Source organism: Vicugna pacos, chromosome 10 (assembly GCF_048564905.1).
Source record: "Vicugna pacos chromosome 10, VicPac4, whole genome shotgun sequence".
In the NCBI taxonomy this organism is placed as follows: Eukaryota; Metazoa; Chordata; class Mammalia; order Artiodactyla; family Camelidae; genus Vicugna; species Vicugna pacos.
Genome location: NC_132996.1, coordinates 62574034 through 62592319, shown reverse-complemented (window position 1 = coordinate 62592319; position 18286 = coordinate 62574034). Strand labels below are relative to the sequence as shown.

Sequence of the window (18286 nt, the reverse complement as noted above, 5' to 3'; positions counted from 1 at the left end):
TGTGCAAATCTGGGAGCTTATGAGGGACCACAAAATTTATCTTAATTGGAATATCTTCTGATATCAACAAAATGGACTGGTTGAGACAAAAATCAGGCACAGAACAGAACCTACAGATGTTTGGTGAATCTACTAGTCTCATCTACAGAAGTGAAGGAATTGATGAGTGAAAAAGTGGGATCCCAATGTTTAAAATAAGGATATTTGGTTAAAGTAATATAACAGAGTACTTCAAGTTATCAAACACACAGATAAAACATAACAAGGAAGAGTATGAAGGCTAAAACAGAAGGAAAAGAAAGGACTTAGACACACAGACACACACTGTATATTTTTATTCTAATAGATGAGAAAAACATCAGGATCATTGACAGCTTTTTTCTGGTCTATATCCACCTAACACATCCTACTGTATTATAACATTTACTTTACTTATGTATGTAATTGATAGTTTCCACTCAAGGTAGTCAAATATTTTTACTATTTTGTTCGTTAATTTATTTACAATAAGTAGAAATACCTGGCATATGTAAGACAATCTATAAATATATGTTGAACTCATTTATGCTCACTATTTCTTTTGGAGGCAAATAGAGCAAAATTTAAAGTCCATAACTAGTTTATAGGACGCATATTGTATGTAAACTAAGAAAAATTATTGCATAGTTTTTTCCACATCCTTTGTAGGGCACATTTTACATCTTTGTTCCTCAAGCTATAGATCAAGGGATTTAACATGGGGATAACGAGGGTGTAAAATATGGAAGCCACTTTATCAGTGTCAAAGGAATGACTGGACTCTGGTTGCACATACATAAAGATCAAAGTCCCGTAGAACACTGTGACCACTGTCAGGTGGGATCCACAGGTAGAAAAAGCTTTCCACCTAACTTCAGCAGAGTTCATCCTGAGAATAGACTCAAGAATGAGCAGGTAAGACATGAGAACTATCAGAAGGGATGAAATCAAATCAAAACCAGCTAAAATCAGAATAATAATTTCAGTTTCATGAGTATTTGAGCAGAGCAAAGATATCAAGGGGAGACTGTCACAATAGAAATGACTGATGACATTGTAGCCACAGAATGATGAATTAAATAACTTTACAGTGACTAGAAGAGACACAAATGTGCTATAGAGATAGGGGACTGCCACCAGCACCCAACAGACCCTTTGTGACATGATGACTGTGTAGAGCAGAGGGTTACAAATGGCCACATAGCGGTCATAGGACATTGCCGACAGAATAAAAATTTCAGTAACAATAAAAACAAGAAAAAAGGCTAATTGTACAGCACAAGAATAATAAGAGATAGTATTTTGATCCACAACAAAATTTACCAACATTTTGGGTCCAACTGTTGTTGAATAACCTAGATCAGTAAGAGCAAGGTGTCTGAGGAAGAAGTACATGGGTGTCTGCAGCCTGGAGTCCACCTTGGTGAGGATGACCATGCCCAAGTTGCCCACCACTGAGATCACGTAGATGACAAGGAAGAGCCCAAATAACGGAGCCTGCAGCTCAGGAAGGTCTGTGATGCCTGTGAGAATGAATTCGCTCACCACAGTTCCATTGTGTGTTTCCATTCAGGTTTTTCAGGAAACCTATTTGGAACAGAGACATCAGCATAGTCAACAGGTTTCATGTATTATCACTTGGGAGATTTTTTGTGTGCAAAGCTAGTATAATAAATAAGATAACATTTAAACTTTCCTATTTAGGATATTTGAAAATCAGCCCATCTCTTACATATCTTAATATGCATGAATACATATAGAAACAGAGACAGTCACTGGTTTTCAAATAAAAGTTATCTTACTAACCTAAGAACACTTGTTAATGTCCAGAAGATTTGTTGGTTTTCACAGCTGGGAGGTGGGTGCTATTGGCATATAATGGTTAGAGGTCAGTTATGCTTCTAAACATTCATTCTATAATGACCTATATCAGTCCCAAATCTCAATAGTGCCAAGGTTGAAAAGCCAAGCTGATATAGATAGATAGATGATAGATAGCTAAAGAGATACATACAGAGATACACAGACAGGTGTAGACACATAAGATACATAGATACATGTAAAGAAAAAAGTTAAAATGTAAAAATTTGAAGGTTACATATGTTGACTATTATTGTGTTGTTCTTTTGGGTTTTCTGTTAGTCATTTACATAATTGCAATCACATAGTGACATGTATAAATTACATTTAATAATATGACTCAATGCATGTGCCAGTTATAAAATCAACTATATTACACAATTAAACAAAAATTCTAATGGAAATGTACAGCCAGAAACTCCAAAAAGTATTGAATCCACTACACAACACATAATTCTATAAAATCCTATATATGAGTGATACAGGCTGAAACAATTAAGACACTTGCACATATTAGACAGGTGTATAAATAAGAAAATCATAACAGATTTCAGTGAGAATTGTCTTTATGTGTAGAAACATGAAGCACACACACACACGCACATATATATAAAATCTCTGTTGTAACTCCTTAGTATATACAAAGGGTTACCAGATTACTTTTGGCAAATGATTTAATTTATATGAAACTTTATTGTCATATACAAAATCAATACATCCTTACATGATGGTTGGGTACAAAATAAAAAGATTAAATAAGTCAATGTGTCTATACTATCTGAAAGTTAAGTACATAGGAGTTTTTATTTTTATTCTTTTTAATAGTGACAGTAATTAAACTCACAGAGCATTTGTTTACATATTTGTGGGTAAATTCTTCTGCACTGTGGCATCTTCTCTGCCAGGGTTATGATGATCAACAGGTGAGGAACAGGTCAAGTAGGATGGGGTGCCTGTGACATACTCTAAGCCCTACCCATTCCCCCTTCTTTGTGACTAAAATTGGACCACCAAGGTGCTATTATTTTGGAATTATTTGCCTTCTAAATATCTTAGCTATTTTAGAGAAATATGAATGCAAGTTTATTTTGATATAAATTTCTTAAAACATTTGTCTTCCCCTGGGGGCATTTTCACCAAAACTGACATTTACTAACTTGTATGTAACAATTCAAATGTGCTTTATCATGCAAGAACACAGAAGTATATGAGGAAATCTGAGCAAACTGGAAGAAAGAAGAACAATTTGCATTGTTTTTATTTATTGAATGTTATAAAAGCTTCCTTTGGATAAAGAGATACTGTACTTTAAATAAAGTGTTTAAAGTCCCTGTGTTACACAACACTATAGAGCTGAAATTATATACAGTATAGAATGGCTATACGTGGATCCTTGGTTTTTACCTTAAATTCTACATCTTAAGGCCAGAGGAGCTCCTTCAAACTGTGATATAATATAAAACACAGATAAACATTTTTATATAATCAAATAGAAATGTGTCTGAATGTCCCTAATAATACACAGATTAAGAACATACCAGAGTAAGGTAGATGGCGAATTAGGTAAGAGAATTATTAAATTTAAAATACTGTGAGCCTGAATGTTTTCCTTAAAAAGAATAGAAATTATACTGGTTAGAATAAAAACTACAGTGACAGTGTCTCTGATCTAGAAGAAAATCAATAAAAACACACAATTTTATAACATTAAATATGAAAGTGATTATATGAAATTTGTATTTAATGCACTTAAAATATTGCTTATAATCTTGTGACCTCATGATAGCCTGCCTTACCTGGGTGCACACACTCTTCTTATATCAGAAGTATGGGAATGGGTATCAGTAGATAGTCATTTTAGAGAAATGTCTTCAATACATTTATTAAGAAGCAATATAAACCTTGTTTTTGTTTCTTTGTTTTGTTTTGCAAATATGAAAGGCTGAGAAACATCAGACTTGGTAAATTCCAATTTCCCTGTAAGGTAAGAAAAGATGAAAGTGATTTTTTTCTCTCTCTTTCTTACAAGCTATAGCGTTCTATAGAAAGACCCAAATAGCTTTTTCATAGTTTAACAACTTTGTTGAACACTGATTGTAATTTTTTAAGCTGTACTCCATGAGATAATCGTATCTGCTTTCTGTCAGATCATTTGAAATTGAAAAACATGCTGAACGTTCTACCATAACCATAAAACTGGGTCCTTAAAAGTCTGTTAATATCTCAGTAATGCTTTTCACATCTCAGTGTGTGGCAGAAGTCCCCTTCTGTCCCTTCAAGGGATCTGGAAAGACTCATACTTATACATTTATTTAACTAATCATTATATATTAAATTATAATTGGGGGGTCACAAAAAAGCACTAGAGCACTAATTAACTAAGAATTTGGGAAGATATCAAAATGAGAGACAAAATATTCACAGCTTCTTAGTTTTGCCAATTTCTAAAAATTCACCTCTCTTTAGTTAGGCTTCGCTTGCTCTCAGTTTTGGCCTCCATTAGAGACAGAATTGTTTCTGTAAAAGGAATAACATGATGATGTTTCAAAGACACCTTTCTGCATTTAGTCAGTCAACCACTCAAAAAATTAATATGAAGAGAAAGGAAGAGGCGTCCTATTCCAGCTCAGGCATGACAGAGTACGGGAAAGCAAAGAGAAGTTCATCAGAAATGGCCTCATTCTTCTCAGGCTTTGCCATTGGGTTAGAGTGAAATTTTGAAGATGTCACTTTAGCATTGATGGTATTAGAAACTTAAAGGCGTCACATGAAATAGTCCATCATTTTACCTGTAATGATGCCTCTGTCTTGACTCCCTCATGTGTTTCTTATACGGCGTAGTGAGAACAGTTTATGGATTTCTTTCCCCTTTGGAGACTCTCCCTGAGGAAATGCCAAGCAATTTGTTGGTTATCCCTAAAGTATTGAGAGCACAACAAAATGTCTGGAGATTGTCCTTTAATTGTCACAGGCAATTTGTTTCCAGTGCCTTTTCTTTCTCTCCTTCCTTTTTCCTTCCTGTCTGTATTCTTTCCTCCCTTCCTCCTTTCTTCCCTGCCTTCCATTTTTCACTCTTGGTTAAACCAAGCTCCTTTTGTAGCCCTAAGGACACTCGATTAAAGCATTGTGCCTATCGGGCATGCCCGTCAGGAGCCAGCATCTCCACAGTGGTCTTCTCAAACGTATGACCTGTAGAAAGATGTAAACACGGCCTTGTTACATTACTTACACATTTTTAAGGAATTAAAATAACACATGATGCTGCTATGAGGTGTTGCCTCCTGGCTTTGTTGCCCATGTAACTGTTTTTACTCGTCCCTCAGAGACAGAAACTAGTCACTGTTACTTCTCATTTCATTTTGACTTTCTCTCATAGGTCTGTTCACCACTTCCATGTTGCTGCTTTTCCCCTTGACTGCACAGTGCACCATTAGTTGTTCCATTCTGTGCAGCCCCATTCCAGTACAGACCTAGTCCATCACCACAAGTGCCCTTGCCATGGAATTGCTCCCAAAGACAGCCTAAGAAAGCAAAGACCTTCATGTGCTTGCAGCCGTAGAAGCACTAATCTGAGATAACAGGTAGGCGACAGTGGGATGGGACTGTCCCAGCACTAAGAAGGCAATTATGATCGAAATGACAAAGTCCCCTTATGGACCAAAACTTTTTCTTGAGACTAACTTTCCGAAGAAAAAAAGTGCTGCCTGTCATTTCACATCTCCGGCCCCAGGCAGTCAGCCTCCCAATGCAAGCCAGACATCCTGCACCCTCAGCTGGCAGAAACCTGGGGGGACATTCCCGCTGGTTACAAGCTCTCAGGACACATAAAAAGGAGTCTGGGGCCAAATGACATCCTTCCAAGTCCAGTGACTCCCTTTCCTGGGCTCTCAGGTGTCTGCCTGTGACCCCCCAACACAGAAGTACATTCTTTACTCGGCGTTTGTGCCCCAACAAACTAACAGCCCTGGGTAACGGCTAACCTCACAGCTGCTCAGGCTGGCCTGTTTCAGCCCACCTTATGAGAGTCATAAACCCCACCGCCCTTCTCAGACCCTAAATGTCTTACCTCTCCTACAACCAATCAGAGCCTTGTGTGCAAGCTGATCAGGCACCTGTGACCCTCCCCTGTGAAAGACCCCGGGAGCTGGCCCTCGGTGCTCACACAGGCCCCTCTCATCTGTGTGGCTGCTGTCGTCTCCGACTGCTCCCTTCGTAAACTCCTTCACTCTTCTCCTCCTTCATCTTTGGTAGATTCTTTGACCTCCAGAGACACCGGCCCGCTGTGTTCCCCAACAAGGAGTGTTGCTGAACGCAAGTTCTTGTGCCCGACGCACAGTGAGGCCAAACCGGCCCAAACACTGGGGTCTGGAGCAGGTCTGTTGCAGGGCCGAGCAAGGAGGACTGGTGGCTCATGCTCAGAAGATGTGAAACTCCCCGGCAGTTTGCAGGGAAGAGTTTTTATAGGTAAAACTGGAGGGAGAGCCACGGGGTGTGTGGCCCTTCTCTGATTGGTTGGTGGCGAGGTAACAGGTGTTCTAGGAACCTTGCGCTCAGCCTGAATTTGCCTTCCTCCACCTGGGTGGGGGCCTTAGTTCCTGCAGAGGAACTAAGGTACATTACTATCTGCGTATGCCCCTTGAGGAGGAACCAGGACCCTGCTTATCTGTGCACTGTTGTTTCTTGGCTGCTTCTCCTTTGTGTCTGTTCCCTCACTTCCCTGGATCGACTCTACCCTTTGAACTCAGGGAAGGTCTAGGAGGCTGAAGCCTTTTCCCTACAAACATGGGATGGGGGAAACAGAAAGGCTTTTGTATCCAAGAGGGACCCACTGGGTCTTGCTCTGTTTCAAGAGACCCTCATTTATAGATCTTCCTCCTTATGACAAACAACACAAAAGACAGAGACAAAGAAAAACAATAAATATTTCCGGGAAGCTAACAATCAGTAATAACCAAAGGGCATCCAGAACCAAATTCACACGGGTCACAACTCAAGGAACTAATTCTGAGAAATTCATTTTCTCATGTCCGAATTTGGAAAAGAAGGGACCAGAGGAAAAACTTTGCCTTCCTCTCTTAACCTGTCACTGCAGGCAGAGAGCTGAGAGAATGATGTGGCAAGAATACTTACCTTTGATGGCTTTAGATCACAGGAAAAACTTACGTGCTTATTTATCATCTTTATATGTTATTTGACAAAGCAATTGTTCAATGTTTTACCCATTCTGGAGGTATTATTATTTACTATTTTTTTTTGTGATTTCTCTATATATTATGGAACAAGCCTTTGATGAAATAGATTACCTGAAAATAATGTTTTCCAGAATATAAATTGTTTTTACATCCTCTTAAGTGTATCTTTTGAAGAATAAAAGGTTTAATTTTGAAGTTTTCTAATGTATCAAATTTTTATTTTATTGATTTTACTTTTGTTGTTTTATCAAAGAAGTCTTTACATTTCCCAAAGTCATGAATATTTTCTACTATGTTTTATTCTGAAATTTTTAGACTTTTCAGTACTACATTTACTTCCATGATACTTTTTTTGTGAATCTTTGTTTGAGTTATAGATCAAAGTTCAATATTTTGCATATGTATATCTAATTAGTCTGTCCCCATTTGTTGAAAAGTTTATCCTTTCTCCATGAAATTGCCCTTTTTCTTTTGCCTTGTAGAAAATTTGTTGCTCATACAGGCATGAGTCTGTTTCAGGTCTATCAATCTTGTTTCATTGATCTGTTTGTCATTTCTTATACCAGTACCACTTTTAAAAAATAGCTATAGCTTTGGAATATGACTAGACATTATTTAGTGTTCTCTTAGTGTTTGCATTACAACGTTACTTCTTTTTTTAAAGTTAATTAAGCTATTCTAGGTTTTTTTACATTCATTTATATATTTTGGTTTCAGCTTCTCAATTCCTACCAAAAAAAAAAACAACGCTTGTTTGGATTTTTATTGGGCATTAAGAAAAATGTAGTATTTTAACAATATTGAACAACCCAGCAAATAATTATGGTATGGCTCTCATTTATTTCGTGTTAGTCTTCTTTAATGTTTTTCAGAAATGTTTCCTAATTTTTAGCATACAGGCCTTACAATTTTTTTTCAGATTTATCTTTAAGTATTTTATAGTTTTGATACATTTGTAATAGGTACTTGAAAATTCCACCTCTAATTTTTGATTGCTTGTATATAGAAATTTAAAAAAAAAAATTGTGTGTGGATCTTTCTTTTGAAATCATGCTAAATTCACATTTTAGTTCAATTTTTTCTACAGATTCCGTTAGATTTCCACCTCTATCATCTTGCTCTGTATCAATAAATACAGTTTAACTTCCCGCGTTCCAATCTGACTTTTTCTCTTCTTTTTCCTTGCCATATTGTGTTGGGCATGTCAACTAAAAAAAAAAAAAAAAAAAGCAAAACCTAAAAATTGAGAATTCTGTTTCACTCAGCAGACTTGCTGAGGACCTAAGCCTGAAAGACAGCCTCTCAGATAATTCTGAGGGACTGCTCTGAAGTTAAGGAAGGAGCTAATACATACAGGTTTTCGTAACAAAAACCAGGTAGTCAGGAACAGCAAAAGATTACTTTGAGTTAAAGAAAAACAAACACTTCAAATGAATGAACTTAGTGCTTTCCTATGTGTGGGAAAGATGCCGGAGGCTGGGCTCATTGAAATCATTACTTTGATGTGCACCTTCACTACTTATGGCCAGTATCCTGCTCTTCTCCATCCCGAGTCCCTTCAAGGCACACAGCTAGGAGTGGCTGCAGAGTCCCCTCAGGGCACACAGCTAGGAGTGGCTGCAGAGTCCCCTCAGGGCACACAGCTAGGAGTGGCTGCAGTGCCTGATGGCTTGATGGCTGCACCATCCTTTGTTTGCTGATATGGCAGGGGACAGACTCATTGACAGATATAACCTCCAGTACCATTTGAATGTAGTTGAAAAGAACAGGCTTACTTGCCTTGGTTCTGATTTAGTGAAAATGTATTTGAGTTTTTAATATGATATGTGACGTTCCCTGCGGGTCTTTCACTGGTTCCCGTTATCAGTTTTAGGGAGTTCCATTTATTCTAGTCTGGTCAAAGATTTTATTCCTGAAACATATTGAAACTGTAAAATGTTTTGCTGAATTTACTGAGATGTCAGAAAATTTTTCCTTTTTAGTTTCTTAATATGGTAATTTTAATTTTGAATGATAAAGCCCATTTCTGGGATAAGGCTAATATGGTACACTGTTGTTTCTACATATTGCTAGATTCAATTTGCTAGAATTTTTATTAAAATTGTTGCATAATGGGCATAACTTATACTGCTGTGTTATAATGCTATGTTATATTCTAATATTCTTCACAATATCAAATGAAACATTTCAGTTGTGTTCCAATTTCTGATTTAATTTTTATATTTTTTGTAAAAATATACAACTTACTAAGATAAATTACATGTGTACTTAACAATGAAATAGAAAATAACCTTTAAAATGGATAATATATAATAACAAAATTTGTAAATTTTGAAACATTTTGGTCTTCCTTATGGTTTATCATTTGAAGGAGTATAAAAGTCACACCAAGATTTATTTTAGAAATGAGAGATTTGGTTATGTTTAGTCATAGTTTATTTGTTTTTCAAATCCACATATTAGAGGCTTTTTTTTCTTTCTTTTACAAGAATGTTAATAAATAATCACTGAAAATAACTTGAGGACATGACTAAAAAAATATTAATTAAACATTTTCATAATCATAGCAGTCACCAACAACTACTGTTAACATTTCACTGTATATCTGTCCAATGTACATTTTCTGGAAACCAAAAGTTATTTGTCTACATTTACATTTGCAAAGGTTGTTGCAGCAAAACCAGCCTCTGGGCCCTGATGGCCAGATGAAGACTTGGAGACAGAGTTTTGGGGAAAAAAAGAACAGCTTTATTGCTTCGCAAGGCAAATGCCTTAGAAACTGTGCATCTGTCTTGGAGTTAAGGCCTTGAAGTTTTAAAGAAAAACTAGATGCAACAGAAAAGGTAATAACAACCAGGAGACTTACAAGGCGCTGCTACACTTTCCTTAACCTTGATGAATCTTTCTGGCATCATGGGGGAACCTTGGAGAGTCCAACCATTCTTCTGAGATTATCTATCAGCTCATGAGCTTCTTCCTGGAGTGTAGCCTCTGGATTAAAACTGTTGTAAAGAATGTAAGAGAGAAATTTGGGGATTGCTTAGCACAAGCAGTAAGGGAGAGAGAGCAAATTCCTGGATTTCCTGGAAAGAATCCACAAACAGTTTTAACATCAGGGAAGTTAGTTCATTTCCTACTCCTTCAAGTTTATCCTCAGTACATATTTTTTCTTAACAATTAAAGTAATCAACTATTTTAACACTTTATTATTATTTAATCTAATTTGCAAATATACATGTAATTTTTTAATTCCAATGATTTATTCTTATTCAAATTTGATTGACTACATAGAAGATTTAATTCCACGATGGTGGACAATCAGTCCAGTCTCTCTATTATGTAAATAAAGTTTCATAAATGTTAAAGATATTAAAATTAAACAAAAAGGTGGAAATTTACAAGGGCTAGAAGATATTTTGTTCAGAAACATAATATATGAATACAATTGCTGCATATCTTACTACATTTTCACTAGAAATGTAGATCAAATCATGGGATTTTCTCCTTTGCTTCCTACAGGGAGTTTATCAAACCAAGAGAGTCAAACACTAGATCCTAATAAAAGACATTGCACACTCATAGGAAACAGTATTTAACCCAATAAGAAGCAACAAACCTAGTTCAACATAGAGTAGACCTCTCATGCAAAGATACAAAAATGATGAAAAAACAATTTTAATCAAGAAGTATTTTTGTTTTTCAGAGAGATAAGGAAATGTAGCAATCCTATTAGACACAAACAAACAGTTAGAAATCAAGATTCCTATGAAATGTAAATAAACATTTTTAAAATGGAAGCTTCCACGGAGGACCTCAAGAAATTTCTTTTTGCTTTCTTCCAGCTTTACTGACATAATTGACAGATAATATGATGTAAGTTTAATCAAACATGTTGCTTTGACACACTTATATAGTGCAATATGATTACAATTTAGCATTAGCTAACATCTCAGATCACATGATTACCATTTCTTTTTTGTGGTGAGAATTTTTAAGACCTATTCTCTTAACAACTTTCCAGTACACAGCACAGTACTGTTAATTACAATCAAGAAAACTTATCTTAATTGGTATTTCCACTGCTATAGAGACACAGACTGACAGATTACAAAGACGTCATGATGACTTTTGTGAGTTACTGAATCCCTGAGTAAGTTGAGCTAACAGACTTTGCAGGACATAGACATGAAAACAACTGCACTGATGAGAATAGAACAAGATCCTAAGATCTTCCATGTGGTATGGGAGCATCTGAACAAATTCAGATGATTGATGTGTTCAAATCATTACACTACAATGAGCCTCTTTGAAACCACAATAAGTTCAAGCTTAACACATACCTTAGTAGTATGAAGCCAAAACAGAATGGAGCACTTACACAAAAACACATGCACCTGCCCAAATATACATGTAGACACTGGGAAGTTTATTCTAATAGTTGAAAATAACATTAATCATCTGAACTCCCCTTTTGTACCTACTATTCATCCTCACGCCCACCTGGTATACCCAATCTCCTTATCTGCTCTTACAGTCTGTAATGTCCTTATGCATTCTGAGGTATGATAAAATTTACTTAATTATATTTATAATTCATCTTTCCTCATCAAGGAAGGCAGACAGTGTTTGCAGTTTTGTGTGCTAATGTATGTACAATGCATAGATGTGTGACTGGCACATAGAAGACCATCTCTGTATGGGTTTTGAACATATTTGTGCTTATTACTCCTTTTGGAGACACACGGAGCAAAGTTTGAAGCCTGCAGCCTAATGCACAGGATTCCTACAGTACATAAACTTTAAGAGAAAACATTGCATAGTTTTTTCCACGTCCTTTGTAGGGCACATTTTACATCTTTGTTCCTCAAGCTATAGATCAAGGGATTTAACATGGGGATAACGAGGGTGTAAAATATGGAAGCCACTTTATCAGTGTCAAAGGAATGACTGGACTCTGGTTGCACATACATAAAAATCAAAGTCCCGTAGAACACTGTGACCACTGTCAGGTGGGATCCACAGGTAGAAAAAGCCTTGTGCCGACCTTCAGCAGAGTTCATCTTGAGAACAGATTCAAGAATGAGCAGGTAAGACACGAGAACTATCAGAAGGGAGAAAATCAAATTAAAACCTGCTAAGATCAGAATAATCAGTTCAATTTCACGAGTGTTTGAGCAGAGCAAAGATATCAAAGGAAGACTGTCACAGTAGAAATGCTTAATGACATTGTAGCCACAGAAGGATAAATTAAATATCTTTACAGTGACTAGGAGAGAAACAAATGTGCAATAGAGATAGGGGATTGCCACCAGCACCTGACACACCCTTTGTGACATGACGACTGTGTAGAGCAGAGGGTTACAGATGGCCACATAGCGGTCATAGGACATTGCCGACAGAATGAAAAGTTCACTAATGATGAACACAAGAAAGAAAGCTAGTTGTGTAGCACAGAAATAATAGGAGATTTTATTTTGATCTGCAACAAAATTTACCAACATTTTGGGGCCCACTGTTGTTGAATAACCCAGATCAGTAAAAGCTAGGTGTCTGAGGAAGAAGTACATGGGTGTCTGTAGCCCAGAGTCCACCTTGGTGAGGATGACCATGCCCAAGTTGCCCACCACTGAGATCATGTAGATGACGAGGAAGAGCCCAAATAACGGAGCCTGCAGCTCAGGGCGGTCTGTGATGCCCATGAGAATGAATTCGCTCGGCACTGTTTGATTGTAGTTTTCCATTCAGACTTATTAGAGAAGGTATTCTGAATAGAGACATCAGCATAGTCAATAGATTTTATGAATTATCTCCTCAGAGATGTGTTAGTATGCAAAGCTAGTGTGAATAAGATTCATTTAAACATTCCAGGTTAGAATATTTGAAAATAGATTCATCTGCCAGACATTAAAATCTAGAGATAGAAAAAAATATGGAAATAGATCAGTGGTTCTCTCCTGGAGTGATTTTACTCCTCAGATAATATCTACTGGTTTGAGGCCAGTTAAGCTGTTCAGTATTTTACTGTATTTACTATCCAAACTGTAACAATATTCAGCCAGTGGTCACAATAGTATCAAAGCTGAGAAACCCTGATGATATACATATAGACATATAGAGAGAGACAGACAGACAGAGTTACATAAATATGGATAACAAAACAAAAAAGGAAACACAATAAAACAATGTTAAACCTTCAGGTATTAAATATATGGGCAGTTATTTAACCATTCTTTAAAATTTTCCTTTTACTATTTATATAGTACAATCACATAATGACATTTATAAAATGCATCAATAATAGAACATAATACATATGACAATTATATAATACAAATTTCAAACCACAAATTCCAAAAGTCCATTTAACCCACTACTCAAAACATAGTCCTATGAAAGATCGTATACTTTCAGGTGGTACTTGCTGAAAAGTTAGTGCTTGGCAGATACGGATAAGTGTATGAATAAGCAAAGTATAATGGGTCTCAGTGGGGATTATTTTTGTCTATATGGTGAAACATACTGGGAAATATGTGTATGTAAATACAGTTTCTGCCATACCTTTATGTATGGTATAGACAAAGGGTTAATTGGGCAAATAGTGTAAATTATCTAAAACTGTTTATTCTCCTATACAAAGCAAAGTATTTTGCAGGGTCATTGGAAAGGATAAAGATTCCATGATTCAATGAGTCTCTGTTACCTGGAAGTATTTTTCAAATGTCAAATATATAGTTCTTTGTTTTTTTCTTTTTCAATAGTGATGGTAACTCTCCTGGAAAAGGTTTTATATATAAATTGATTCTCTGGACTGTGACTCTTTTGGCAGGGCTGTAGTGATGGGTAGTGAGGAACTGGTAGGCTGTAACACATGCAACTTACCCCAGTCCCTACCCTACCCCCTATTCACGGGTAAACTTGAACAATTGAGTTGTTATTCTTTAGGATTACTTATCTTCTAATTTTAATCCATTTTACCAGCATTTTAATGCAAGTTCTTTTGATATAAATTTGCTTAAAATATTCTTCCCCTTGCAGCACTTTCATTAAGATTGAAATACACTACCTTGTATGTAACAAATCAGAAGCACTATGTCATGCAAGAAACTAGGGAACTACGAAGAAATCTGGGCCAACTGGGAGGAAAAGAGGTCACTGGTAGTGGTTTTACATAGTGAAGCTTTGTAAAAATACGTTTTGGATTATGGGATACAATACTTTTTTTTTTCTGATACAATACTTTAAAGAAAAAAATGTTTAAAATCATTTTTTTTTAAATCATGATGATGCACGATACCATAGACACAAGATGAAACACGCCAAGGATGAGACATACATGGATTCCTAGATGTGATTTGAAATCCTTCTGCACATGAAGCCCACAGGAACTCTTTCAAACTATGACAACGCACATAAGGCAGATAACCATGTACAAAAGGACATGAAATGTATCTAAAATACCCTAAAAACCCACAGATAAAAAATTATAGCAGAGTAGGAGGTGAATCACATGTTAAGGTAAGATAATTATTTTTGGTTTAAAACTTTCAGGCATCAACGCTCCGGGGTTTTTGTTGTTGTTATTGTTTGTTTTTTATTTTCTCTTTTTTTTTGAAGGAATAGAAATTATTCTTTTTAAGTAAAATTGCAAATCAAGAGTCTGAGTGGGCTCTAAGCAGACAAAAACATAGAATTTCACCACATTAAATATAAAGGTAATTACATACAATTTATGCTAAATTACTGAAAATGTTGCTTCTAAATTTGTGATCTCATGCTATTCTGCATTGCCTTGAAGCACACACCTTTTTTCCTTTTTTTTTTTTTAAGAGACCTGGAAATGTGCATCAGTAGACTGTAATATCAGAGAAATAGTAAACCCAATAAAGAGGGGGATAAATCTTGGTTTTTGCTTGGGTTTTTTTTTTTTCTTTTTGTTTCCCTTTATTATCATGGAAGGCTGAAAAAGCAAACAGCACTTGGTAAGTACAAATTTTCCCATAAGGTAAGGGAAGATAAAATCATTTTCCCACACCGGCTTTGGAGTTCGATGGAAAGAACCAAATTGTTCTTTCACAGTTTAGTATCTCTGTTGAATATTCAGTTTTTAATTTTTTGAAGCTATACTCTTTGAGATAATTATACCTGGTTTCTGTCAGATCTCACTAGACAATGAAGCATATGCTGAACATTGCATCATCAACATAAAACTGGGTGCTTAAAAGGCTCCTAGTGTCCCAGTAAAGCCTTTCCCACCTCAGTGTGAGGTGGCAACCTCTTTTTTCCTCATCAAGTTATCAAGTGAGAATTCTCTTTCTATGGTTATTTAAATGATCATTTAAAGTTAAATTACCTTTGAAAGGCTCACAAAAACAGTCCAGCATCACTAAAGAAGTATTTGGAAGGACATCAAAATGAGAGACTGAATACCTGCAGTTTCTTAATTTTGGCAATTTAAAAAATTTCACACCTCTCTTTTTTGATAGAGGTGCTGGGGATCGAACCCGGGACCTTGTGCATGCGCTCTACCGCTGAGCTCTACCCTCCCCCACCACCCCCCTTAAAAGAAATATTTTACAAACAATAGGACAATGATTCAAAGAGGCATATGAGCATTTAGCCTCTCAATCCATGTGACAGTATTCAACAATTTAGAAGAAAGAAAGAGTTCCTATTCTTGCTCTAGCATTATGGCTGTTAGAAAGAAAACAGGACTGAATCAGAAATGGGCACATTTTGCTTTGGCTTTGCCCTGGAATTAGAGTGGAACTTCACAAATGTCACTGAGACAGTGCGGATATTGGTAGCATACGGTACCATGTGAAATATGCTATCATTTTTACCTTTAATGAAGCCTCTGTCTTGACTCCCATATGTGTTTCTTAACATGGCATATTGAGAACAATTTATATATATTGTTCACCTTGTGAGACTCTCCCTGAGGAGATGCCAAGCAATTTGTTGATTATCCCTAAAGCATAGGACAGCACAGCAAAATGCCTGGAGGTCGTTCAATAATTGTCAAGGACAATTTGTATTCACCAGTGAGTAAGTGTATTATTTGTTTAATTCCTATTTTTCACTCTTAGTTAACTTTCCATTTGTACCACACAGGACTAGTGAGTAAATGGTCGGATGTTTAGGACCAGATTATCAACAGTCCCCAACTCTTGGGGACTCTGTCCTATTACATTCTTTGAAAAATTTAAATAGAGTAAAAATGATGTATTAGGGAAATGTGACCTGTTATTTCCTTGATTTTAGTTGTTTTTGTTGTATCCCTTCCTTTCTGAAGTAGACATTCGTTATTCATTTTTCCTCACTTCATAGTGTGTTGCCATCTTTGACTAGTTACAACTTCTCTTTTGATATGTTTTTTCCTTAATTGCAGGTTGCAGCATTTCATTTATTCCATTCTGTGCAATTCCTACTCCAATTTTTCTTTCCCACCTAGAAATGTTCTACTAATCTACAAACTCAGTATATCTTATAGTTCATTCAGATCTTCTTTGATTTATTTAATCAGCCTACTTTTCCACATACATATCCTGCACATTCTCTGAGTTTCTTACTATTTCATTATACTTGTGTGATTGTAAGTTGTACATGTATATACAAGTGAGTATATACATATATATTTTGATTTCTGCATGTTATTTGTATACATATATGAATTGACATCTTGCTGAACTCACTTTGTGGGGAGAATTCCTTGAGATTTTTCTATTCAACAGCATGTTGTTTGCATTACAGACCATCTTACTTCTTCTTTTCCAAGATGATGACTTTTATGCATCCCCCCCCCTTTTTTTTTGGTACTTTCTGGGATTTCCTGTTTGACCTGCTTTATGCAATGATAGATGTATGCATATTAGATTTGTTTGTAATTTAATTTTGGATTATTTACTCTTTTAAGTCAGCATCCTTTCCTCTGCATAATAATTTTGAGAGTCATCCATGTTTTCATTGTACCAATAATTCACTACTTTTTATAGCTCTGTGATATTCACTTGCTTGGATAGCCCACAATTTGTTTATCTATTCTCAAGTGGATGAACTTCTGGATTGTTTCCAGTGTCTGACTGCCATAAATAAAGATTATATGGACATTTGCATACATATATTTGTAATGAAATGTGCTTTCATATCTTGTGGGTAAATACAGGGCAGTGGAATAGCTAAATACTATGTTAGAGTCATGTTTAATTTTTAAGACAGTGAATCTTTAATCAGATGGTTTAAAATACTTAGATATCATTTTATTTTCTATCAGTAATGTATGAAAGTTCCTTCACACAGAAACAACTAGATACTCTACCTGAATATAGTTTTATCTCATTAAAATTTAAATGAAAATTATTTAGTGAATAATGCGACCGAGCGACTTTTTATGTTATGTACCAGTTCCTGATTTTTACATTTAATATTCTATGGAAAATATATTTTCTGATACAAATTATGTATCTATTTGATAATGAAATAAAGACTAATTTTTTGAATGAATGAAATATATTTTCAAACTATGTAAATCTTAATACATTTTTTCTTTTTGTTTTATAACCTGAGGGATAATCAAAGATACTCCATTATTTATTTTAGACGTGAGATACTGGGTTGCATTTATTCACAGTTTGTTTTTTCAATCCATATGTTACTAACATTGTACTGTATTTTTGTCCAAGATACATAATCTAGGGAAGACATTTTTAAAAAATATTTATGTATGCATAGCTCATACTTAGGTATGTAATTTTTCTTAATAATTAAACAATAAACTGTAAAAATGTCAATAATATTTACCTCATTTACTATATATCCTTATGAATTATTTTTATTCAAATTTGATTGGCTTCACTGATAATTTTATTCCATGATGATGAACTCAGAAAACAGTTCAGTATCTCTATGATGTAAATAAGTCTATTGAATATTAAAAAGTAATACAAATGAACAAACAATAAGAGAATTTAATGAGGGTCCAAAAGACATGACAACTTTACAAATGACTACATATTACACTACACATTCACTAGAAATATAGTATCATCCAAATCATGGCATCATCTCATTTTGCTTCTTATAAGTAGGGTCATCAAATTGATGTAGTCAAACAATGAATCTTAATCAAAACATAGTGACCCTCATTCAGACCAAATTTGTGGAAAGGCAGCCAAATTAAAGCGAGGCAACACCCCAGTTTATCCCAGAGCAGACCTCAT

General features: G+C 35.5%; 3 protein-coding genes across 3 annotated transcripts in view; 1 reads left to right on the top strand and 2 right to left on the bottom strand.

Moving 5' to 3' along the window:
- Positions 1 to 18286, top strand: part of LOC140698879 (olfactory receptor 5J2-like) — an 88736-nt gene that overhangs the window by 3229 nt on the left and 67221 nt on the right. The window lies entirely within an intron of this gene.
- On the bottom strand, positions 646 to 1587 carry LOC102543006 (olfactory receptor 8K3-like). Its single transcript, XM_006214041.2, has one exon. It carries the CDS (start codon positions 1585 to 1587, stop codon positions 646 to 648), a length of 942 nt encoding a protein of 313 aa, XP_006214103.2.
- On the bottom strand, positions 11870 to 12811 carry LOC102543257 (olfactory receptor 8K3-like). The gene has a single exon (XM_006214042.3). The coding sequence runs from the start codon at positions 12809 to 12811 to the stop codon at positions 11870 to 11872; it is 942 nt and encodes a 313-aa protein (XP_006214104.1).